General features: G+C 36.0%; 2 protein-coding genes across 5 annotated transcripts; one reads left to right on the forward strand and one right to left on the reverse strand.

The window, feature by feature from the left end:
• The first annotated feature begins 1,999 nt into the window (after positions 1–1,999).
• LOC132280742 (glycylpeptide N-tetradecanoyltransferase 1-like) lies at positions 2,000–6,775 on the forward strand. 2 transcript variants are annotated; one of them, XM_059782464.1, is made up of 3 exons: positions 2,000–2,170; positions 2,693–4,043; positions 5,068–6,775. In XM_059782464.1, the coding sequence occupies exon 2, from the start codon at positions 2,717–2,719 to the stop codon at positions 3,995–3,997; it is 1,281 nt and encodes a 426-aa protein (XP_059638447.1). In that variant the 5' UTR covers positions 2,000–2,170; positions 2,693–2,716; the 3' UTR covers positions 3,998–4,043; positions 5,068–6,775. The 2 variants fall into 2 exon arrangements, with proteins under 2 accessions (XP_059638447.1, XP_059638446.1); XM_059782463.1 differs by lacking the exon at positions 5,068–6,775 and having other exon boundaries at positions 2,693–4,275.
• On the reverse strand, positions 6,310–23,268 carry LOC132280743 (single myb histone 4-like). 3 transcript variants are annotated; one of them, XM_059782465.1, is made up of 6 exons: positions 22,885–23,267; positions 17,563–17,753; positions 15,608–15,692; positions 9,810–9,899; positions 6,672–6,951; positions 6,310–6,582 (listed from the first exon to the last, which is right to left on the reverse strand). In XM_059782465.1, the coding sequence occupies exons 1-6, from the start codon at positions 23,032–23,034 to the stop codon at positions 6,536–6,538; spliced, it is 843 nt and encodes a 280-aa protein (XP_059638448.1). In that variant the 5' UTR covers positions 23,035–23,267; the 3' UTR covers positions 6,310–6,535. The 3 variants fall into 3 exon arrangements, with proteins under 3 accessions (XP_059638448.1, XP_059638449.1, XP_059638450.1); XM_059782466.1 differs by lacking the exon at positions 22,885–23,267 and adding an exon at positions 22,352–22,842; XM_059782467.1 differs by lacking the exon at positions 9,810–9,899 and having other exon boundaries at positions 22,885–23,268.
• Between the last annotated feature and the right edge of the window lie 4,161 nt (positions 23,269–27,429).

A 27,429-nucleotide genomic window follows, 5' to 3' on the forward strand; every position in this document is an offset into this window, starting at 1 on the left:
GATGGAGTGAGTCGTTACAAAACTCATGGTTATTTCGTACTTCTCCAATGTTCTTTCACATAATATATAGTTTATGATATTATATAAAATATTTATTGTAAATAATATCAAATTGTATAGAACAGAAGTACACGTCACTCTATTTTTTAAGTTACCTTTTTATTGATAGGAATAGTTTGGAGGTTAATTCAAACTAGCTTATTCCATCCTATAGCCTTTTAACTTAATCTATATACTCTATCCAACCCAGTATTATGATTGACCATTCTATTATAAATATTCATAATTGCAAAATCATTCTATTCTAATACCATTTTTATTCCATTTGTTTTTTTACATTTCATTTATAACTCATTCTATATTTGCGTATCAATCTTACTTTAAGCCTTCGATATTATGTTTGGTATGTAAGAATGAAATATAATGATAATAGAAATAGAATATAAAGATCATTCTTATTTTATTGTTTGGTTACAAATATAAAATATGTAGTAATATAATGATAATGACCATTTTAGCATAGTATTTGATTGAACCAATTTAAAATTTATAATAGAAATAATTTCACATTGAATTCTCCAAAATACCATACTTAGTGACAAATAAATTAAATTAACAAAATAATATTCTTCGATATTTTTTTAAAAATAAATGTCGGTGGTGGAGGTGAAAAGCGGTAGTGGTATTAGCGGCGGTGGTGGAAGGCGGCGACGACGGTGGTGGTGGAAGGCGGTAGTAGTATTGGTGAAAGACGATTGCGGTGGTGGTGGTGGTGTAAATGATAACGGTGGAAGGCAGCAATGGTTTAAGTGGCAGTGGTGGAAGGCAGTGAAGGTGACGGTGGTGGAAGTTGGCGGTGGTAATGGCGGTGGAAGGCAGTGGAGGCAGCACGGATGTGGTGGTGGTGCAAGTTAGCGGCAATTGTGGTTGGTTGCAGTGAGGATGGTGGCAGTGGTGATGGTGGTGGAAGGCAATAGAAGTGGCGGAAGGTGGTGATAATGGTAGAAGTCGATGGTGGTAGTGGTGACGGTGGTGAAAAGTAATGGAGGCGGTGATGGTGTTATGGTTGAAACAACAACAGTGGTGACAGTAATGGAAGGCAATGGAGTTGATGACAGTGAAAGGTGAGGACAGTTGTGGTGGTGGGCGTGGTGGTTTTTTTTATATATTTTAAATATATATATATATATATATATATATCTATATATATATATATATTTGGGAATGGATTTTTATTCACAATAATGAATTTTCATTCAAATGAAATAGTTATTTTCACTTTAAATTGCATCCAAACAAAATAATAATCAGAATGGACATTACATTCTTGCACACAAAACCCAGCTATCAAAAAGGATTTATTTTATTTTATTTTTTATTCATTGCTACGGAAAAAAATGTGAGTCGCACTCAAGGTTTATTTCTTTACGTGAAAATACCTCCCCTTTGCATTATGCATTATTTCATACAGAAGTTAAAATTCAACGTCTTAGTCCCCTTGTATTATTTTCGAAAAAAAAAAAACAGAAGTCCCCTTGTATTATGCAACATTGTACATAAAAGTTAAAATTTGAGGTCTCTCAAATAAGTTTGGATAGTAAAAAGAAGAAAAATTTAGGGAATGTAATTTTCGCTTCCCATAAGAAAATTTTCATTTGTCGAGAATTTTTCAAGAATTTAAAATAATGTGTTTTATTTTCTTGTAAGTTTCATGCAATATTTTTTAAGAAAAAAAACAAAAGTAACTTTTTTCAAATAATGAAATATTACTTCTCACCCTTTCACTCGAAAAAAAGAAAAGAAATTTTCATATTTTTTTTGAAAAATTCATACCAATTAAAAAACTATTTTTATCTCATTCGCATATTATTTCCCTTTTTTGCCCTTTTCCATATGAGATGGGCGAATGTTATCAAAAGACAATTATGCCCTTGTATTTAGTTTGTAATTACTAAATAGTGGCGCTTATTGGACTAATAATGCTTGTTCTATTTCCTCTACTTCCATGATTACACCCATAGTTTCCTACTTGTTTTCCAACGCCCCCATTTGTTCACTTCTGTCTATAGGACTCTCCTTTATTTATTACTACGCTCTGAAACCCTAGATCTCCATCATCTGAAATCGGACGATAGCTCACAGAGATTGCTTCGAACAATCAGAATCGAAGGCAAGTTCTTGAATTCAAAGTCTTGAGTTTTCTGTATTTACTAAATAGTGAATCTAAATTTTTTATGTTCATATTGCTTCAGATCTCTACAATCTGTACTTAGGTTTTGATGAATCTATTACCAGAACATACTTATTCTTAATTCACAGTTCAATCTCAAGAAAACGTTGGAAAATATATATAAAAAGAATGGAAATTTCGAATTCTTTGTGTTACTTTGCTTCGTTTCGGATTAACAACTCTAATCAAGATTACAAACTTTTAGCCCAAATCAGTAATAATCAGAGTTGAATGTAGGTTCATGTTGTCTTAGAACCCAGATAGTGAAACATCTAAGATTTTAATTCATACTTTTGTACACTATTAGTATCTATACATATGTGTTATTTTACTTTTTTTTTTTTCGTTCCCGTATAAACCAAACAGAGATATTGATGGTCTTGGATTTTGTTAATTTGAATTCAGAATATAATTATTTTTGCCTATTGTTAATTTTGAGTAATATATTGTATTGTCTTACAGACTAGTTTATAGAATTTACTGAAAATGCTTGGTGATGGTGAAAACCCGGCTGAAAGCCAAAACCCTGATACTGAGGGGGGAAATTCTACGATTGATGCACTGGCGCGAAAAGTTCATGAATCACTCTCTCTGGCAAAGAGACACAAATTTTGGGAAACCCAACCTGTTGGGCAGTTCAAGGATCGTGGGGATGCGAGTTTGTCTGAAGGTCCCATTGAACCTCCAACGCCATTGTCTGAAGTCAAACAAGAACCTTATAATCTTCCCGGTCCATATGAATGGATCACTTGTGATATGGACTCTGAGGAGATGTGTGCAGAGGTTTATATCCTTCTGACCAACAACTATGTTGAGGATGATGAGAACATGTTCAGGTTTAACTATTCGAAGGAGTTCCTTCGTTGGGCACTTCGCCCCCCCGGTTATTTCAGGAGCTGGCACATTGGAGTGCGAGTCAAAAGTTCAAAAAAGTTGGTTGCTTTTATTACTGGTGTTCCTGCTAAAATCCGGGTCCGTGATACTGTTGTCACCAAGGCGGAGATCAATTTCCTCTGTGTTCATAAGAAGCTTAGGTCGAAAAGACTTGCTCCTGTCATGATTAAAGAGGTGACTAGGAGGGTTCACTTGGAGAATATCTGGCAAGCGGCCTACACTGCTGGGGTGATTCTTCCTACACCCATATCAACTTGCCAATATTGGCACAGATCTTTAAATCCAAAAAAGCTTATTGATGTTGGGTTTTCAAGGCTTGGTGCGAGGATGACAATGAGCCGAACAATAAAGTTGTACAAGCTACCAGATTCAACAGTCACTCCTGGGTTCAGAAAGATGGAGCTACATGATATTCCTGCAGTTACGCGTCTGCTTAAGAATTACTTGAGTCAGTTTGTTGTTGCACCTGACTTTGATGAAAATGATGTGGATCACTGGCTTCTTCCAAAAGAGGATGTTGTGGACAGTTATCTGGTTGAAAGCCCTGAGACTCACGAGATTACTGATTTTTGCAGTTTTTACACGCTTCCTTCATCAATTCTTGGCAACCAGAACTACTCAACTCTGAAGGCTGCTTATTCTTACTATAATGTGACTACAAAGACTCCATTGCTTCAGCTGATGAATGATGCTCTTATTGTGGCGAAACGAAAGGACTATGACGTTTTCAATGCCTTGGATGTTATGCAAAATGATTCCTTTCTGAAGGAACTGAAATTTGGGCCAGGGGATGGGAAACTCCACTATTACCTCTACAACTATCGAATAAAAGATGTTTTAAGACCATCAGAGCTGGGGCTTGTGCTTTTGTAGTTGGCAGTTAGTTTCTGCATGCTCCAATGAGGACATATTTGGTCAAGTATGCTGATTACTTACTTTGCATCAAGCTGTCATGTTATACTTTGTTGACAATGCATTGTAGGATTTAGATTTTATTGTTATTGTGAAAGATAAATTTTGTGAACTTTTGTTGCCTGAGATTCATGGGCAATTCTCCAATGTTGAGCTCCCCCATGCATTGTTAAGACTGAAAGATATGTCAAAACTTTTTTTTTTTTTTTTTTTGCTTTTTATGCCCTGTTTTCTGCTGATACATGATCCTAGTTTGTTGTCATTGTATTTTTGTCACCTCTGACTCTCATTGATGCCTGAGCAAGAGTTAGAATTAATTCTCACATGCTATTGTTTCTACTGCTTGAAATGATTGCTTGAATTTATTATATCATGTGTAACATTTCGTACTTCTATAAATGAATAGCATGAATGAGAAGATCTAAGCTTGTTTGAGTATTGGATTGTAGAAACTCTTAAGAAGAAGGTACTTATCAAATGTTTGAAGTGAGTGCAATTGGAGTGTCTATTTATTTATTTTATTAGTGGGTAACATCTGGGAACACGGCGTTTGACAGTCAATAGCGAGTGGAGTTTCTGCTTGTTAATGTCTTTGTTGGCCTTCAGGTTGGACTAAATTGTTTCTTCTAGCTATGTATTTATTCATATTGTAGAAGTAATTTCACACGCGATTATATATCTTGCAAATGGGGCTGTTTAGAGATGATGTGAACATCCAATTTCCATTGTTTTTACGGCACAATTGTTAAAGAAGCCTAGATTGTTTGCTTTAGTATTAAAGATTATTCTTTTCGGGTTTAATCTCTATCATTGTCACTAGCCAATGGCTTGTGCATGTCATTGCAATGTTCTGGCTTCAAGCCTGCATGCAGCAACATCTTTCGCATATGGCCAACATTGTTTTGTTGCATCCTGCATTGGCTGCTTGCTCAAGATGTTGAGGCTCAGCATTAGCGATCTTTTTTTGAAAATTTGACTTGTTGGTTTTGCTTGAATAGATGATCTCAACTGTTAGATTTTGTTCATTGTAGGTAAAAGTATTGGAAAGGAAAAAGGTATAGGAACTGGATGCTTTTCAACCATGGATGCTTATTCAGCCATACTAGTATTTGGACATAACTTTTTAAAAGGTGACCATGGATGCTTGGTGCTGAGGAAAACTTAAATGTGCTGGGTGTAGTAATGACATGCTATCTCGCACTAATTATACATTGAAACATAAATAAGAAAACATCTATTTTAGTGGATCCTATCACTGTGTGTCGGTGTATAATTAGTGCGTGATATTATGTCATTAATACATTCGGAACATGTAAGTTTTTCTCGTTGGTGACGATATCGCAGGAAGTTATTCCTCCTCACTGGCTTTGCAAGTTGAACCAGGGGGAGAGGGGGGAGGAGTTGCAGTCGGGCCTGAATTGTTTTGATTCTAAACCACCTGTTCTTAGGGACCGTGGTGGAGACTAGCCTAGTTGCAATTCTTCCTACTATAGTTTCTGGGTTCTTATGAAATGTGGCCCTGAGGCGACAATGAACACCCAACTCCTTGGAGTTTATGTTTTCAGAATCATAATCTTGTATGTGGGACTGCTTAATAGCAGAATGATGCTCCTGCTGCAACTTAATTAAGTGGTTAAATGTGATAGTAGTGCGTGTTGCTGCTACACCTACCAAAGAGCTTCGCCAAGAGATCTTGACAGCTTTTCTTACCAAGGGTTTAATCTCAAATATAGAATTCTTCTCACACAGCTGTAGTATGTATATACAACTAACACATATATATACATGTGTATAAGTGAAGATAAGATATGTCAGTCTTTTCATTACCCTATGAACACTGAATGGACTGGTGAGAACAGTACGCAATGGGTGCAGTTGAAGATCCGGTAGGGAGATTACTGTGTTAGGGAGTCGCTGCGCTACCAAAGGAGTTTTTACCCTTCTATGCCGAAGGGCTGGCCGAGAAAGCCCGGCCCCCTTCGGCCCGGTGGGGCTGAACGGAATGGGTGAGTACATCGCTTCTTTCCGTTAGCTCTTTTCTCAATCGACCACTGGGAAAGAGAGGTCAAGTGTTCAAGTTTTGCTAGGGAGAAAATGGCAATAATGGCGTGTGCCATGGAGGGATAAAACAAGGGATATACTGTAATGAAGTTTATATCTCAATCTCCCAACTTTGAGAATCGGCTCGTGTCTATTCATATGTACACAATAAATCATTTGTTAAGAAAGTAAATATCGATGTTGATCCTGCCAAAGCGAGGTACCAGGAAACATGGACAAATGACAAAATCACATTTTAATCATTGACCGAGTACTTACTCCTAAATTTTTGAGGAATGAAAATGTTTTTGCTTCAATAAATACAAAGTTCAGAGTGCATTCCTGTCAGGGCAATAAAAACTACCCCTATTTGATAAAAGAGAGCTGATGACTGCCACCTAAATTCTGTTAAATTTATACACGGGATCATAAATTTCAACACGGAGACTCTCATCACATTTACACGGCTGTCACTTGAGCACAGAGAAGCACATCACCTTGCGAACCTGTAAAATCAAGTAGAAAGAGAATTACCGATACAATTAGAAGAAAAAAAGGCAACAAAAATTGAAGAATGTTGCACTTCCAGTATTACATTGTCCATAAATCTCTTTCACTAGTTGTAGCAATGACTCGGTATCTTCTGCCATCCTTGAGACTCTTTCTGCCTCTTTAACTGCTTCAGCTGCAACAAATGACTTGTTTTCTGCATCTGCAATCTTGTAGGCAGCAGTTGTCGCGGCTTCTTGTACTGTCTCACTGCAGATGATTACCCCAGAAATATGTGACAGTTTTGGCCTGATATCTTTTTGTTTTGGGATAGGTGTCTTTGCACCCAATGCTGCATCTTTCTTAATCTTGTAGCAGTTCCGGACCTGCATTTTGGTAGTATTGAAGCAAGCTCCAATATAAGAAAATCCATAGCAGTAATGACGATATAAATCACAGTTCTTGTTTTCTTTTCTTTTTTCCATCTTCTTTCCCAAAAAATATATAATCGAGGAAAACCAATGTCCATCTTATCGCATGGCATGGTTATTCAGGGTTGATTATCTTACCCTTGTAGGAATCAAAATAATTAGACAGTTTAATCACCGTCTGATTGGTCAACAAGTCAAATTGAATTTGATCAGTCCAAGTCAAATATTCAACACCAAATGTAGGTTTCAGCAACTGGTGATGAAACCTAACGGGTGGGTGCAAAATACTAGTCACAACATGACTAGAAGGGTTACGTTTACATGCAAATATGCAATAATGGGTGGGTGCAATCTAAAATGGGACATGTCACCATCACCAAGATATGTCTATTCTTCAGAGTTTGATAATTTAAAATTAAAATTAAAATTTAGTTCTATATGGGTGAGATATTAATTTCTTTTTATAAGAAATTTAAATCAACCAAATCACAGACTTCAGTAGCAAGCACCAATCTCTATCTATAAATATAGATGTCCACAAATTGAGGACGGAGAGAGAGAAAGCTCTTTTTTGGCAGGGACACTATTGATTATAGACATTTGGTGACCCTTTGGAAAAAATCGTGTGCACTTGGTGCCATGACCTCGAAGGGTTAGCCTGGTCAATGAGCAGTGGCTCCATTAAGTAGCCCATGAGGGTGATCCTTGGGGAAGAACCAGTTGACTGTAGGGGTGACTCCAAGTGAAGTAACTTAAAAGAGTGAGCTTTAGGGAAGGAAGACGGCCTATTTCCATGCCAGGATGACTTGTTCAGAAACCTCATAGATGATAGACCGATGCTTGCCGATCTCGAGTGGTTAATAGCTATTAACCAGTTATGGATCCACTCAGTGAGTAGTTGGGATACATCCGTTGCATATGCATTTCTTGATATACTTGTGTGACTGATGGATAGCTGATACTTCTTCCATCCCTTCAGGGGATTCCAACTTTTGTTATTAATTTGGCAAAGATTTCAAAACCTAAGTATAATTTAAGTTTCAAAAAGGGGACATTTATTAATGACATCCCAAAACAGAAAGAGAGAGACTACTATTTTGGGAGGGGGAGAGAAATTACTTTGTATTATGGTTACAGTTTTTGGATCCTGTATCATTATGTTGGAGAAGGAGATCTAAATCCACTATTGTTGCTCATTGACTATATCATTACTCTCTGATTACCTGCGGAGACAATAACAATTTATATTGGAAGCAACATGTCAATCTTTCCTACTGAGCATTCACGCTCACCCCTTGTTTCCCATTTCAGATGTTCAATTTCGGAGAGGACAATGGCTCCCATCTGGAGCTCACCTAGGGTTGTGTGAAGTTCAGCAAACTTTTAAAGGGTTTTGGATTTTTGCAGTTCTGGTTGTACATATGATATAGTAGTATTGTTGTAGTTAGACAATAGATGTGAAGAAGACATGTAAACTTTGAAAATATAAATCTATTGAATCTCTCTACGATGATTGGTATCTTTAGTTTATTATTATTATTATTATTATTATTTTTTATAAGTAGTTTTATAATCCTATTATCATACCTTTTTTCTACCTAAGGGGATCTGGTGTGACAAACACAACAACCCACCAATCCCCTATCACCCAAGCTTGACAACACCACCAAACCAAACTTATTTACAATCATCCCCACCTTAATTCAGTGTTGTGAATACAAGTAGCTGTGCAATCAAGTAACGAGATATATGGGAGAGGAAGAGGGAGATTACAATCTTGACTTGGTATTCTTAGTTAGTGAAGCCAGTTGTTTTTGACAGTGGGTCAGTCAAGAAAAATATGTGATGGGACGGGATGTCTTACTGTGAATTAAGAGAAGTTCTTTGACTTCCACACGCGCACATAACACAAACACAAATGGGTACATATATAGTTTAGAAAAACTATATTTCTTCTTTCTTTAAATAAAAGTGTTTATTTATACATGCGTACATGTTTGAGCATTTTGCAAACCGCATATCTGTCTCGCTGTTGAACCACTTTGAATTTGATTGGGGGTGCTAGAAAATGCTGGTGGGCTGGCTTCAGGGAGAGAATAGAAAAGGGAGAGCTGATAAATAGAGTGTCTAAAGAGATTGATGATGATTGAACTTATACAAAGAATAGAAGATGAAAAGCAAAAGAAAACGATCATTTGTGACTTTGCCGGCTGTTGAACACCATTACAATTAGCACTTAGCACTATTACCATACAGGGCATCACTGTCGTGTTTTAAAATTCAGGGACACTGTGTTTCTAGACCATAGCACGGCAGTAAAGAGAAACTAATACTATTATTTGTCCCACCTTCATCAATGTCTCTGTACGTTTAAAAAAATTTCTATCAAATTTGATATGAAGCAATCTATGATTATTTGCTAGTGTGCACTTGCGTGCACGTGCTGTCGTGCTGGGAAGCAAGCAGTAAAACTGAAAGCGAAAGTACTATCACAAATAACTAATCAACAATTCAAATTAAATGTAAAGAAGTGTAATATATTAATGGCCATTTTCCAAAAGAAAGAACCATGATGCACAAATTTTGAGAAATTGGAACAGCTGTCATTTTCTAACATCATATCAAATCTAATACATATAGGTGCAGAAGCATACATAAAACGAAGTAAAAGATGCCAACGCCAATAGAAAAGTACACGATTATCTATGTGGTTTGCAAAAACCATTCAAAAGGGCGAAAATTGATCACATAGCAAACTGAGAACTGGGCAATATCAAAGATACTTCCAGTTGAGGATGAAGAAAGTCATTCACCTTTTCAAGTTTCCCTTGCAAAACAAGTCTTCTCAGCTTTGAGCATAATAACCTTCTGAAATTTAGTGGCACCTCATGGGGATGCCTTCGCTGCAGTATGTATATCAGGATAAGAAGAGAGTCCGCGCTGCTTCTTAAATTCAAACGTTATGAGGAATTGATAAATAAAATTATCTACCCCTTCTACTTTAACTAAAATCTCAAGCTAGAAAAAAGGCATCAGTCTTATTATGTTGTTCTGATAAAACAGTTATCATCGGCTATTTATACCAAAAACTATTTTCTTTACTACATGTAACGTGCATCGTCCAATTAGTTTGGTCAGAACATCATTAGGGCAATTTCATAAATGCCTATAAAATTAGCTACATGCACTTGCCTATGAGTCTGAGACAATCATGCTTGTGATTTTAAGGTACAATCTACTTGTGCATGAGTTCATAATTTTAAAAACCATGAGTTCATGGTTGGTTTTTTGAACAATTTGACTGCATGATCCTCATCTCTGTATTTCAATAAGTATTGAACAGAACTTTGAGCAAATTCTTTAGATGGAGTTGGACATCTGAAGCACCTCATCAGGATTTCCATGTTTGTAGAACTCTTAGAAGTTTTAGATTTAAGACTTGTACACTTTTCAAAAACATTTCATTCTCCAGAAATCATTAGCATGGAATAATTTACTTTTTCTTTTCTTTTCATTTTTTTCAAAGATTCATTGCTCATCAGAACTATCTCATTTTCCTTGAAAAGCGCATATATTCCTAGTGTTGTTCCTAATCCAGGTAGAAAGACAACAACAGTGATACACATTGATTGACACTATGGTTTACAAAATCTACACATTGTTAAAAAAAAAAACTGTAAGTTTATTATGCTGCTAACTGCACTGTCGAAGTGTATTGCTGCACTTAATCCCTTTGCAAAAATCAACTTATCACGCATGGGATGGCGAATAAATATTAAAATAAATAAATCAAAACTGTAAAATATAATTCACTATACCAAAATTTGAATCTCATGATATTTTTGACCAAAAGGTTTCATACCTGAGGGTAATTTACACATTTTGATAATAACAAATCATTAAAGGTGTCTGTATTTAATATCTACTTGAGTTTTTGCTAAAAATGTTAGACATGTTGAAAAACTCAAGATGAGGATCAATGGCAAAGACCAAGAAGAATACAACACTTAAAGAAGACACATAGTTATTAAAGGCCCAAGGTGCACCAAGGCGCTAGAGGTCCTTTGGAGCCTAGGCACGAGGTGCACGGCGAGGCACGCGCCTGAGTGAAGTGAGGCGCACAATTGAAAATTTAAACTACCATAATAACATTCATATCTCATAAGTCATATCAATATTCTAAAAATTACTATCGAATATAAAAAAGTAAATCCATCAACTATACAAGCATATAACAACCATAAAACGGAGCACAAATTTGTTTTCTTGAAAGGCAAAGCAAAATTTTTTGAATGGCAAAACATAGCACAAAAAGAAATAAATATGTTAAGAAAAAAAAAAAAAAAATTGTTAACAAGAAAAAAAAAAAAAAAAAAAACAGAGCAAACAAAAAAAGACAGAGAGATGAAAGAACTAGACGAAGAGAGAGATGTAAACAAAGATAATAAGAAAGGAGAGATCTAGAGGAGAAGAGAGAAAAAAGAAAAAGAAAAGAAAGAACTGACGTGACTTCGTCGCTCATCTCTGCAACTAGGACTTCGTCTTCGTCTCACAATCTCATTCTATCGTTGTTCGGTTAACACTTTGACTCTTGGGCTTTCTTATTTTTTTATTCTTTTGAACAAAAGTTCCTTATATCGTATGATTGAGCTTTCTTTTTTGTTTATTAAGTTGCCAAAAGTACCCTTTTTGGCTTAAGAAATAGAACAATTATATTTTTTTAAACAAATATCAGTGAGGCGCGCCTAGGCGCACCTCAAAAACAGGACGAGGCGCAACCGCGGCGCGCGCCTAGTAAACATTAGTGAGCCTGGGATGACAACAGGCGCTAAACCTGAGCCTCGAGCCTAGGCGCGCCTTTAACAACACTGAGAAGACATACTTAAAGAAAGACCTCTAAAGCTGAATGACAATGACGTCAAGATAAAAAACTTTCTACACAAGAACAAAGAGGCATTAAAGTCAAGATTAGGGGTGCACAAGGTCTGGTTTGGTCCAGTTCCAGGCTAATTTGGAACAGAACTCTCTCGGTTCCTTGAAAATTGGAACCGGAACAATCGGCACAAGGAACTCTACCGAACCGTGAAAGACCAGTTTGGTTCAGTTCCGAACCACAGTTCGTTTTTTTTTTTCTTCCCCTACTTGGTACTCACACCCACCCCCCCAACCCCCCTCCAAGGAATTGTTTGCACCTAGCAGGAATCGATCAGGAAACCACGGTTATCTTTGCTTTTTAAATATATATATTTATTTATAATGTGGAAACAAACTCACTGCCAATCACAAGTTTATACACTGTTCTAGGCAATAAATAATAATATATTACCCCTCAAACAAAGCAACATGAAACAGAATCTGCAAACTCCTAATCTTTCAAACAGAACAGATTGTATAACAATTAATAAGTAAATAAATAAATAAACTGCAAACTCCTTAAAGTCTCAAACAGAACAACATTCAAACTGAATAGCCAACAACATTCGAAGTGGTGCCATGCCGGAGATGCCTTATGGTCACTGGATGGTTGAGAGACAGAGAGATTGAGTGTGTGTGTGTGTGTGTGTGTGTGTGAGAGAGAGAGAGAGAGAGAGATTCTGACAAAGGGGTGAATGACGGCGAACAACAGTGGACGTGACTTGTGAGGGAGGCTGTGAGTCTGAGTAGTGAGTATGGAGTGAGAGGCGACGAGGCGTGAGAGTCTGAGAGAGACTGAAAGAGGGTAGGGAATTTTGTGACCTAGGGTTGAATGGTTGACTGAAATTGAATTTGGGGTTGGAACTTTACTCTTTAGTGTTGTACAGCTATTAGCATTACGTGTTCAATGCCTTAGAGTTTATGATCTCACTAAGCTGTATGTGCTTTGTGTTATATAATTATGTTAATATTTTTTTTCCTAGTTATAAATATGTTAATATTATAATATATATGTGTACAATTAACACAGGTTCGGATCGGTCCTAAAGCAACTGTAATTAGAACCGGAACCGAAATGTAGCGATTCCTTAATTTTGGAACCAGAATTGGAACGAACCGTCGAGCAACCGAACCGAAGCACCTGGTTCGGTAAGGTCCGATCTGGTTTACCAGTTCCAATGATTTTTTGTGCAGTCAAAATGAGCAAGTCATGAACAAGTCAACCCATGGACATCATTGATGATCAAGACGTGGGTAGATAGGCCTGGGTGAGTGACTAGAATTCATTGTAAAGTTAGTCTTGAATTTACTCACTAGAAAGCCTAACTCTTAACCTAGTGGACCATAGGACCCTGCATATCATTCATATCATTTGCATGTCCACAGACTATAAGCAATTGGCTGAACCTCATTCTTATTATTATAAGGCCTTTGCTAAGGTTGAGATAGTTCAAGCTTTCTAAGCTTTGAAAGAATTCAACCATTGAGAAACATAAACCAGAACCATGTACCTAGTTCATATCATTTGAATTGGACTTTAGGTTTAGAGCAACATTTTGAACTTGATTGTTTCAATCATTCCCGGACATGAAAAAACTCAAAAAGTGAGAGAGAAGCTACGAGAAAAAGAGACACAAATTTGAGAAAAATGTGAAATTTATTTTCACACACATGTATCACACAAGAGCATAAGTATACGATATATTTATACATCTTTGTTCATATTCCACCATTGGAGCATACATTTCTTAATCCATTGCTGTTGGAGCTACCATGGAGCGTTATCATTGAATACCCTTTCATGGGTAGCACCAGTATTGAGCATCATCACTCTTATCTATCATAGTGGTTTTCAAATCCTAGAGATGAGCTTTCAACTTTAGTATTTCTTGCATTAACTCTGAAATTGTACAAATCTGTCTATTAAGAGATAATTCTTTGCACACATATTTAACTCTCAACCTTCAGTGAGAGGACAGAGGCTTGCTCTCAACCTTTATGTGAGAGGGCAGAGGTTTCCTCTTGACCTGCAACAAAGAGGAGGTTACTTCTGAGCCTATAAAATAGGGGGTTCTCACTGCACCTGCTCTTCCCCTGTAATGAAGGGTTCCAATGAGAATTGGAGGAAATCCTCAAGTGGTCTGCTTGAGGTGAGTATGTAGGTAATTTTCCGAACCTCGTAAATCTTGGTGTTAGCTTTTCTATCCCTTAACTCCTTTACTTACTGTTTATGCATATTATTTATATTTGAATGTGTATGTGTTTGTTAGCATATGTTAGATAAGCTTAGAAGCATTTTAGGATTAAATATGCTCAAGTTTAGAAGTAGTTAAGAGTAGCATGCTTGTTAAAATAATTAGTTATTTACATGTGCTTAATTAGATGTATGATAGGACTTGATGTTAGCTTAGATGTTTGATAGGCTTAGTATATCTATTATACGATTTATGTGTTTGATGATATATATTGAGCTTAGTTGTGTGTCATATATATACATACTATTAAGACCATATTTGTATATTATGTGATTGCACTTTAGTTAGTCTTCATCACAACCAACTTCCTTAATTTTTTTTTGATAAGTACAACCAACTTCCTTAATTAATCAATGAACAAGCCAACATCAAGAAATCAAGCAAATCAAACCAAACTAAGTTAATTAACTACTACTTTCAACCAACACACTTCTTTGACCAAGCCGCAAGCTAACAACCACAAATCAATTTAACAAAGAAAGTAGAATGCAACCCAAGCAAGCAAAATCAATTAAAACAATCTAGAACTAGCTTAAGACCAAACAACCATTCTCCATAGCAAGCCAAGTAACCCAACCATCCTAATTAACCAAGCATAGGAACCTGACTTAGAAATTCACTATTAGACATCCAAATATGTTCATAGTTCAAACTAGAAACCTCCCTTAGGAGTTCACTCTTAGATTCCATTAACCTTAGAACTTTAATTTTAGGATCCTTAGATAATTCCAAAAAAAGGTCCATAGTTTATCATAGACCCAATTCACCCCTCCTCCTCGGGTCAATATCTCGGCAACTAATATATATATATATATATATATATATATATATATATATATGTACAATGTGTACTTTTTGCAAACCTAGTGTCAATCGGCAAGTATCATTGTGCATTGTTTTCTACCTCTATTTGGAACTACACTAGGAATATATGTCACTTTCCAAGGAGAATGAGAAAGTTCTACCAACCAATGAAAAGAAAAAAAGAGTAAAATATTCCATGCTATTGATTTCTGGAGAATGAAATACTCTTCGAAAAGCGTACAAGTCCATATATCTAAAACTTCTAAGGGTTTTAGATCAATGGAAATCCCAATGAGGTGCTTCAGATTTCCAACAGACTGTACTCCATTTACAGAATTTGCTCAAAGTTATTAACTGTACTTCTTGGAAGACAGTGATGGGGATCATGCAGTCAAATCATTCACAAAACCAACCACGGACTAATGGCTTTCAAAATTATGGACTCATCCACAAGTAGATTTTACCTTAAAATGACAAACATGATAGTCTCAAACAAGTACACATATACAGGTAGCTAATTATATAGGCAAGTATGAAATTCTTCTTTTCAATTATTTCCGCAAGCTATTTTTTCATGATTAAAGCTAATGATCGCACTAAGATCCTGACAATGCAATGAAGAAATGAGAGATTCTGACCTGAATACAGCTATCAATGGCACTAAGATCCGATCTACTTGGATCATTTATGGTGGAAAGTGCTTCAAAAATCATTGCATAGTACCTGATAAATAAAACAATAACATCAAATTTCCCATGAAGGGATAGCCGATCATTATATAGAATAAGAAATACAAAAATCCCTATAAAAACTATTCTCATATCAATCAGGAAGGACATTGAATCCATGGGCCACAAAAAACCCTCATTTTTTATATTGACAAGTTTGTGTTGCGTAGTTTAAATTATAAAATTTTTTTTTTTTTTTTTTTTTTTGATGAGTGTAGTTTAAATTATACAATTGCAATTACTATTTAATGTGCTGTTGGAAATTATGTCTCAAATTCTATTCTAATTAGGTTTCTATTTTAGAGTTGTACTCTGTTAGGTAATTTTTTGTTTGGCAAGCCTGGACTTATAAGAAATTGTAATCCTTGTCCAACAAGGAATTATGTATGTAACTCTATAAATATATACCTAGGTTGTGGATTGAGACTTATGAGATTGAGAGAGATGTAGTCTCATGAGGGAGTTGATGGGTAGAGGTAGTATGCGGGTTGGTAGAATAGGAAAAACACCGGTGACACTGGTAGCAAGGATATAGGCTCGTGGAGTGGTACATGGTGAAAAGAAATGTACATGGTGTTGGTACTCTATTGTTGTAATATCTTTACAAATCATAGTGGAATCTCTTCTCATCCATAGACGTAGGCCGGTTTTGGCTGAACCATGTATATCTTGTGTTTGTGTGTGATTGTTTTGTTGACTTTCATTGGATTTATGTACCCGCGTGGTTCCGCTACCCCAACACGTGCATTTTTTTTTTTCCTAGTTGATACTTATACACCCGCCTAACGTGCATTTTCAACAAACGTGCCAAAATATACTTAGCTTTGGCCTTATGTTTAGGCTCGGGGAGTCCTTTTCGCCTTAGTGCAACTTGAACCTCTAATAACCATGGGCAAAATTAATTTATGGATGTATAACATATTCTCATCAAACATAGCAACACCAATAGGGGGTGGCAATTTTACCCGTGCCACTAGGTTTCTACCTCGCCCTGCCCGTATTGGGACGAGTATGGGAACCCTTTAATAAGGTTTGGGGCAAGTATGGAAAAAGCTAATAAGATCCGATCCAGGTTTGGGCCGAGAATGGGTTTTATTCTATACCACCCCACCTCGATTATGACATGCAATTACATCTTTATCCTTATTTATCATTGTGATGTTATGGCCCGAATTTGGTTCTGGGTCGCAACAACCGACGATCGATTGGAAAAAATTTGATCCATTCTTGCTTGCGGGCTGTGGACAATATTTAGTACTCTTTTGTAGCTCGCTATATAAGGGCATTTAGGGTTTGGAGTGGGATAATTGAGTGACACTGAAAATCGCAAAAAAAATAGTGATAGTAAGAGTGAGAGTGAGAGCGAGAGCTAAGGTTTGGGGACTAAAACTTATAATCTCCTACTTTCGCATAGTGAATTCTTTCGCCGGATCTCCATGTGTCGAACCATGCTAAATCCTTATCTTCTTTGTGTGTGGCATGTTTATTTTTTTGTCGTGTTTTGTGATTGTTTCTTGGGTTCGTTGCGTTTGTTGTTGGGTCGAAAACTGGGAACACCAAAAACTGGGTCAAAAACTAGCTTAGGCCCACACAAAGCTCAGTCAACGGGTCGTCAGGTCGAAAACAGGTCTCAACGTGACCCGGTACCAAATTCAAGCCACAACATCACATGTTTTATTCCTAAACATGGTTGGATGAAAATTTCAAACCCATCCCAGGTTCAAGACGGGTATGGGACCAAAAAAGATTAAATGGGGTGGGGTGGGTTTTAGATCAACCTGTCCCATACCCTGCCCTATTGCCATCCCTAAACACCAAATAGGTTGAGTTATGAGTGTGAAAAGAAAAGCAGTAGAGAGACGCACCGTGAAGCAGCTTTGCCATTCTGCAGGCTTCTCGAAGGATCTCCAGTGACATCATTCTTAGCAAGTGAAGCAGTAGAAGCATGATTTTGAGAATTGGAAGGTGGACTAGCTGCAATAGCTTTTATTCTAGGAATCCTAAGTTTTTCTTTAGAGTCTTGTGCATAATTACCAAACATGTTCCGCCATTTGTCCTGGTCATGTGAAAGAATATGAGACTAGTAAATAGCATGCTAGTCAACTGGTGCAAATGATTCCATGCACGTGGAAGTTGGAACAATATTTCTACTGAGCAGGCTATTGGTAATTTCAGTTCAATAAAATTGAACAAAAATTAGAAATACATATATTATGTTGATTAACAGTTGCACATCAAAATATACATATGGTAAAAGAAGCAAAGAATAATATAGTGACACCAACGATTAATCAGAATCTGGACATGGTCCAAGAAACTTACACAAACATGATGTTTAACATAGTAGAAGATTAATAGTCACACCGAGAAAAATTTTAATATCCACAAAATGGAAAAAGAAAAACTCCTTTATTATAGAGGACGGATCAAGAAAAATAGGCTAGTTGTTCACATCTATTTCATAACATGCACTGAAAACATCAATTCCGTAGCACAGACATCACATCACAATAAGAACAAAACCTGTTTCATTTAACAGCATCGATACCCTGTTTGTCCAAAATTTTATTATCCAAAGTAGAAATGGTTCCTAAAAGAAAATACATAGAAAAGAAAACATTGCACGGATCACAGCATTGTAATAAAAAAATTATGCTCCCAGTCAGTTACCCAAATTCCACGAGATAAAGGATTATGATACAGGATAATCAAAGAGCCATATTAAGGCCAACTAGATAGTTTGGTTTGGACCACAAGATAACTTCGGGTTAGTCTTAGCCAAACTGTATAGTTGCATATTTTTCTACTTTGCTTTATTTTAGTTTATAAGATTATTATGCTTCTGGTAATTTAGATAGTCACGTGACTGTATATGCAATATGAAGGGCTCAGCCTCAGATTGTAAGGTTTCAGGAATAACCAAGGGCTAGTCTTAGCCGAACTGTATAGTTGCATATTTTTCTACTTTGCTTTATTTTAGTTTATAAGATTATTATGCTTCTGGTAATTTAGATAGTCACGTGACTGTATATGCAATATGAACGGCTCAGCCTCAGATTGTAAGGTTTCAGGAATAACCAAGGGCTGATATTTTAAGATCAATGTAACCTAGGCATACATTTTAGGAGTCAATTGTAATGGATTTCTCCAAATTAATTTCATGAAAAAAAAAAAAAGAAGAAGAAGAAGAAGAAGAAGAAAAAGAAAGCATTGAATGGTCAAACCTTCAAATCATGTTTTACTGATTTCCTAATTTAAAAGCTACACAAATCTTGTGACAGTTTATCTTATAGTTTTGCTGGAAATTCCTCATAAATATTGGACTATACCTATTGACCAACAAAAAGTTAAACTATCGCTTTTCTTGCAACACTACCGCTTTTCTTGCAACAAAACTGACTATAGTGCCAAAACAGAACTCTATATATGAACCATAGTGGGACATTGGTTGTGGATAGGGATGGCAATTTGACACGCCCTCGCGGTTACCCACCCCGTTTTTGGCGGTGTTGGGGGACCGTTTAGCTTATTTGGGCGGGGATGGTTTGATATAATAAAAACCCACGCAGGTTTGGTGCGGGGGCGGGGGGAGGTCGCCCCACCCCGTTTAGATAGACAAATTACTTAAGTACCCTTATTTTATTAGTATATATATTTCCCGGTATATACATTAAGTACCCTATATAGCAATGTTAAAGTAACAAATGAATTTGATTAGAAAGAAAATTGCAAAGGTGAAGAACTAAAGATGAGGAGAAAAAAAAAACAGAACAAATCTATTTCAACAATAAATAAATTATAGTCTTAAACGGAGCGGGGTGGTTACCCGCTGGGGTAAAAATGTTAAACGGTTGCGGGGATGGGGTGGAAAGTCCCCCCGTTTTTGCGGTTTTGGACGGGGATGAGGTTTTTAAACGGTTGTAGGGGCGGGGGAGGGTACACCCGCCCAAACCCGCCCCCGTTGCCATCCCTAGTTGTGGAAGAGAAATTAAGCCAAGCAATGTGAGGAACACCAAAACAACGCATTTGTCTGAAATTTTGTCATGAAATCTGTGATAACTTCAGCTACAATAACATGCAATGGCCCATTTCCACAAGATATCAGTAAACCTTTTAAAATATTGGAAATTAACCAAAAAGAAAAAGGATCCAAAAGGGATATGGAAAGAAGTGGGCTGGATAGCCACTGAAGTTAAATTTGTTGTATTCTATGAGAAAATGCATTTTGAAGTTTATTGAATGGGTAGAGTAGCTTGGAGGAGAGTTTGAAGTGAAAATCCATAACCACACAAAGTTTGCATCATTTCTAAAGCTTAAGTTGGAATTCACAGCACTACAGTAGGAGTTACAAAGCAACAAGCTTGATTAGGAAATTTTCACAATACACGTGCTCATGCACACATGCGCAGGCAACAAAATGGGCAAGAGGAACAATAATCAGATAGAGACAAATAAATAAAGACCCACAAACAGGTCTAAGGTTCCAATCCTCTTGGGTGCAAACAATTCCTTGTATGAGTATCAACCAGGGAAAAATAAAAAAATAAAGACCCACAAAACCAAAAATAAATAATAAATACTACATATCTATTAGCAGAGCATCTACATTAAATTTCTAATTGATCAAACCACTAATGGAATAAATTCCAATACTGCAAGGCCAAATGTGCCTTTAAGAAAATTACCACAAATGTAATGGCCACTATAACCTAAGGCTCTGATACATCGGACTGCGCGTGTTCAAGTAGACCTAGAGGAGAGATGAATAGATCTTATGGATATTAGTTTGTGTAGGTGTCAAATATATTTTAATCCACATGGAAACGCCACACAATCAATAATAGCCCACATAGCAAAAGTCAAACAGTCAACAGGCAAGTTACGTGACAAATACCACGTCTTCAATAAACCTCCAATTGAAGACTGAAGATTTGAAGACCTGAGTTGGGAGCAGGACTCAGGAATACTGGGATCCGAAACCCTTGACCTGATTTGTAGAGAGAGAATACCATTTTGACTCCTGTACAACTTAACCAACATGTCTTTTCGTATGATGAGATCACACACTCTCTCACTTGCCCTATAAAAGGAGATCTCCAAGGCCTAAGGAAGGAGGAAAGAACCTTCTAGACATTGAGAGCTCTTAGCTCTCTCGTATCCATACTTCTTCAAACCCTCAAAAACCTTCACTAAGGGAGCCAATAGTGTACTAGCACACTGCCATCTTCTTTCTCATACTCTCTCCCAAGTTTGCCTTGACTTCCAACTCTCTCAGTCCACTTCGGATTCCACTATGTTGCAAGTAATGCCTCATTTTATATTTTATATTGTGTTCACATTAAAGGAACCCTACAATTCACAACTAAAATTTTGAATTATCGTTCATCCTTATTTAAAATTCTATTAATTAATTGATTACGTTTCTCAATTGCAATCACATAAGCGTATAAAGTAATAAATAAATTAAAGCAGAGACAAAATTTTCACATTGAAACTCCTAATCAGGAAAAACCACGGGACCTAGTCCAAACAAATCAAAATCCACTATATGATAAAGAGGTTACAGACTAAGTTGCCCCAAAATCATCTAGTCCTCTTGACTCAGACTGACACAAGATCTCTCCAAATCCTCCAGCCATTTTATCCATTGCCAGACTCGCACCTCAAACAACCTGCTCCTCCATGAACTTCTGATCTCCCGGCTAGTGACGTCTGATCAACTTGTTCTTTACAAACCACTCCGTTGATGCTTTGATGAATAATTTCAATTATGTACCTTGCTTTGAATCTTTCAAACACATATAGGATGGTAATCTATGAAGAACCCAGATTGATTCTCAAAGCTTTCTCTACATTTTGAGTAAAAATACAAATTCTCTCGACAATATGTAAAGAATTGAAAACTCACGTGAGAGATACCCTAATTATTTATTAAAGAAGCACCCTCTCCCTTTTGGAAAAAAAAAAAAAAGAGAGAGAGAGAGAGAAGGTACAATTTTGGATCAAATTAGCCACGCATGATTTCTCAAGGCAATAACTAAATCCAATATTTTAAAATGAACTTAGACAACTACATCACTGTTGTACAAGGAAGAATAGGAGAGTAATTGGGAACGCAGATAGCTTTAAAAAAATAATTGTAAAATGAATCCTATACAGGACAATGGAGGGGGAGGGCGAACATTTTGGGCAGAAATTTAAATTTCAAATGGGGACCATGAGAATAATGGATATCAAAATCAACAAGGTTGGCCTCAAGGGACAGGAAAATGCAGAAAAAAGGTGAGTAAAAGAAGACTCTACTAGTAATTAACTGCAACACAAGTCATGCTGGTATTCAATTCAGTACCAAACCGATATCACACCACACTAAAGAAAGGAATCGAAGCAACAGTTGGTGAACGAAGACCATGGGAATATCAACCACAACAGCTAGCCTAGCCAGAATCCTAATCGTTAGAAATAGCTATCTGGAATCTTGAGAACATATCATGCTAGTGGCTTCGTCACTATGCACAAACCTCACCTCCGATTATCTATCATTGTCCTTATATCTTATTTATTTCTCACTGATGCAAATAAGGTTACAAAACTTTTAACAATATCCATTATCCAAGTTGCAAGACATATGAAAAAGTTGAAACCCTAACCTACCTCACTGATTCTGTGAAATGCATGTTTGGTCTGGCCAATTTCAACGGAGTACCTCCTCTCCAGCATGCAAAAAAAATTTAAAAGTATACATGGAAAGATAATTGAGTTAAGTTCACAAATCATCAAACAGCTAAAAATTTCTATTCGGCTAGCTCAAATATTGCTTATCAATGCATTTGAATCTCAATAGCTCATTATATGTTTATGTGCTAATTTGTTCCAAATTACCATTTACCCAATTATCCAGTTTCATGTTTGTGTGCTAATCCAGATTACTATATACCCAAATCATCGAATTTACATCATTACATGTTTATATGCTAATGTGCATGCATATAGCCATATATACCCAAATTACCCATTTTACATGTATTGGTCATGTGGTCCATGTCATCATTGTCAGGGGAAAAAAATAAATTATGTAAACCACAGGAATATATATATATATATATATATATCCGAATCAAGTGAAGAAAAAAGTGGGAATTCAAAATCAGAGGGAAATTGAAAGAAAAGGTAAAAAGAGGTCTCACCTTGAGGTCGATGTTGGAACGTTGGGTGAGGAATGGAGCGAACTGGGGATCGTTGAGGATGTGTTTCCACTTGCCAGTGCCATACTTCCCCACTCCGGCGCGAAGGGCTTCTTCCTCTTCCGCCGTCCACTTCAGCTTCTGATTCCCCATCTCCCTCTCTCTCTCTCTAAAATTCCGACACCCCTCTCTCTCTCTCTAAAATTCCGACACCCCTCTCTCTCTCTCTCTCTCTAAATTCCCACTCTCTCTCTATGTAACTTAGACATTATGGATTTGAATTTCGAGGTATCTATATGTAATATATCTCTCCCGCTCACTCTCGAATTGGGGATTTTTACAACTTGTGTGGGTGGAACGAACTTTAACTGATTTCAATTGTTATTTGGATTCACATTTGATTGATCAACTGTTTATAATCTCAATATTTTATTTATTTATTATTGTTTTACTGGTTAGAAAATAATAATAATAAATTGTTGAAAATTGAATTTGAAATGAAATATCGTGTTTATAGTAAGCTATAATTTAATATATATATATTATTTTATCATATTATTCTTATTAATTAAATTTACAGTTTTATATTTTACTACAAAGATAAAAACAAACACTTTTTTGGATAAAATATACACCGTCATTTCTGATGTGTAAAGTTTTTTTTATCTACAGTATGTTAATATACACTGTCACGTTACCAATATGTAAAATTATTTTATATTTTAGACCATCAACATTTCCAGCAGTATGTTAAAATATATTTTTGTATAAAATATATACTGTCACGTATGATATACTATATGTATTTTTATTTTATTTTTTTTTATCTTCAACAGTCTGTTAAGATACACTGTCACATCACTAATGTATAAAATTATTGTGTATTTTACACAACCTTTTTACACCGTCACATCAGTATATTTTCTTTATACTCATTCCATTAACTAATCAACCCTGCTGAGGCGTGGGGTTGTTGACAACATCCCCAATTTGTAGCCTGGGGTGGGTCCCAAAGGGGCCTACCCAGTTGAGTTCCAGTGCCAGCCAAAAAAAAACTAATCAACCCTATATTAGGTAGGTTTGTAAAAATTATGTAGGCTCCAGGTATGATTTTGGGGATATATTTTTACACAAAATGTATAAAACAACCCCTACAGCTAAAAATAAATAATCAAAATTTTTTTTGTAAATCTATTATGGCAGGTCAGATTTATAAAAAATAAAAATATACCCAACGGTTAGAGGTGCTCTAGTAGATTTACACAAACGGTTGGAGATGCTCTAATAGATTTACAGAAAAATTTCGGATTAGTTAATTTTTGCTCCAATGGTTATTTTATACATTTTGTGTAAAAATATATCTCCCAATAACAATTAACCAGTGTCATGTCTGGAACACACAAAATTTTTACAAAATCTACTTAATATAGGGTTGATTAATGAGGAAGCTAGAGAGAGGAAAAAATAAATATGTTTATGTACCTGTGTAAAAAGGTTATGTAAAATACACAACAATTTTACATATTAATGATGTGGCAGTGTACCTTAATAGGCTGTTGGAAATAAAAAAAAAAAAATACGAGTAATAATTACATATACACGTGGCAGCGTATATTTTACACAAGAGAAATGATACATTTTCCGAACTAATCTACTGACATATCCTCCAAATCCTAGGTGGCTAGGCCAAGTCAACAACAAAAAATACTATTCTCTCTCTTCATTCCCTCTCCACGATTCCCCCCTCTCTCTCCACAATCGCTGGTTTTCTCCACCGGTACAGGGAGATAGAGTACGAGAAAGTAAACAATTAGATATCCTAAATATTAAATTCCAGTCATCATTCAAACCAAGAATTTTATCTCTGAGTTGCTTGGAGGCGCTGCCGAAACTTCACCGCATTAAATCACCATAACAACACCGCACAACGAATCCAACCCAGTTTTACCTGATCCGAATCTTTAAACCCCAAGACCACAACGTCGGTCCTAAGTGATCTCCTTTGCCTTTGTCGTCGACTTCACGGGCCAAGCCGTTGCCAAATCGGAACTCCATCTAGAAGAAGTCGATGGAGATTGAACTGATGGTTTCTTCGTCCCTCTGGTCTTTGTCTCTCTAGTTTTTTCGGCGAAGAGCTCTCACCGATCGCACGCACTCTATGACTTGGTTCTCCCGAGTTTGAGACCGTGACAAATTTACGAGAAAGTTCGAGTGCTTGTGGAGAATCAGAGTCTGATTTTTGATTGAAAATTAAAGTTCCAGAACGACTTCGAGCGCCGATTCAATATTCCTCACTGATGTTTCACTGCTCCGATTCCCTCCACTTTTCCGGCCACCCTTGCACAGTTTAGCCTCCACCACGACCGCAAAAACCTCTCACTTGAAATTAACACAAACAAACAAATAATTTATCTGATCAAAGAGAGATAAAAGTCTCCACCATCATTCGCCGCCTCCATTAAAGCTTGAGATGAAATTTACATAAATTTTTATCTGATTAATAGATGCTTATTCAGTTGAACCAATCATCGATCTGGGTGTGTACAGATCACTTGGAGGGAGAGAGAAAAGCGTTCAAGTGCAACGACGAATCTGAGAAAATTGTAGTTTCACAGAGAGGTGATAATATAACCCTCGTCGTTGACAAATAGGTATCAGAATTTCTAACTTGCGCAGTGGTGAACAAGCCCGCTGAGCTTGAGATGAGAGCTTGAGAAGGGAATCGTGGAGAGAGAAAGAGCTGTGTTTTTTTTTTTTTTTTTGGTCTGACATGGCATAGCCATGTTGGATTTAGAGGATATGTCGGCAGATTAGTTCGGTAAATGTATCATTTCTCTTTACACAAAAGAGTATTTTAACAGACTGCTGGAGATGCTTTAAGCATTGAGCATACTCCGGCCATTGTGTGTGTGTATATATATATATATATATATTTTTTTTGTGTAAATCTGATATGTTGGATTTTTTTTTTTTTTGTTTCTGCGTTATTTTATACTTTTTGTGTAAAAATATATCCCCCAATAACAAATAACCAATATCATGTTTCGACCCCACATAATTTTTACAAACTTACTTAATATAGGGTTAATTCGTTAATGAAACGAGAAAAAGGGAGGAGAAAAGAAATATGTTGATGTGACTTTGTAAAAAAGTTCTATAAAACACACAGTAATTTTATACATGTGGCAGTATATCTTAACAGACTGGAGATAAAAAATAAATAAATAAAAAATACACATCATATGGGGTAGTATATATTTTACAAGAGTATTTTAACAAACTGCTGGAGATGCTCTTACACAACCTTTTTACACAGCCATATTAACATATTTCCTTTCTCCTTCATCTTTTTTCATTAACATATTTTCTTTCACCTTCATCTTTTTTCATTTCATTAATGAATCAAACATATATTAGGTATGTTTGTAAAAATTATGTAGGGTACAAACATGACATTGGTTGGTTATTATTAGCAGATATATTTTTACAGAAAAGGTATAAAACAACTGCTCAAGTTAAAAATAAATAATCCAAAATTTTTAAAATCTATTATGACACATCAGATTTACACAAAAATATACACAACGACTGGAGGTGCTTTAAACAATTTGATCAAGTTACAAAGTTATAATTAAATTAATTTATAAATTCCATCAAATTTCACCAAAATATTTTAGAATTTCAAACTCCATAAAATACAATTATATTTTAAATTCTAAACACTAAAAATTTCATTTTAAATTTTTCGTTACATTCCAAATATCATATTAAGGCTAAATCCATCTATCTTATTACACAATTAGTATTTAAAAGTAGGCCTCACCTCAAACGAGCTTAAATCCAAATTCAATTTTAATTCAAATGAACTCAAATTTAAATATTGGATTGAACTTAGTTCGGTTTAAGAGTTTGACTACTGATGTTTACCATCCTCAATTCATATAATCCAGTTTTTAATTTTACATTGTTTTAAACATTTAATCTTGTCTATTTATTTAAAAATTTAAGTTATTAGGTAGTACCGTACCGCAAACTAACTTATTTATATTCATTTTACTTTATATCTAGATCCGATGCAAGATAAGTGCCCCTTGTATTCTCCTCCACCTGAACGCTCTCGTTGCTGTTGGGCCATCCTACCTATTCGGGTGGGCTCATCCGGATTCTTCCGAACTGGGCGCTTAACGTGACATTGAATTAAGGACTGGGTCTGACTCTTGTATCAATTGTAATAGATGGACGCTTGTCCATTTATAAAAAAAACTTAAATTATTGAATAATAATACATACCGATCAATTTATACCCATTTTATTTTCCATTGAAATTCAATGTTAGAAAATACCCTTCTACTATAAAACCATAATAATAAATAAATAAAATAATTAAATTGAGATTGTTAAAATGTATAATTTTCAGTAAATATATGTCATCTGACACGAGTTCAGCGAGTCGAATGGATGGATACACGTGTAATATACATGTCAGGTGGCGATTATAATGTTCAGATGAGGTTGCGAAGGACGTGTTTGTTCTATCTCATTCGATTA

This window comes from Cornus florida, unplaced genomic scaffold (assembly GCF_030987335.1).
Source record: "Cornus florida cultivar Cherokee Brave unplaced genomic scaffold, ASM3098733v1 CherokeeBrave_3.0.0_Hap2_Chr11, whole genome shotgun sequence".
Classification (NCBI taxonomy): domain Eukaryota; kingdom Viridiplantae; phylum Streptophyta; class Magnoliopsida; order Cornales; family Cornaceae; genus Cornus; species Cornus florida.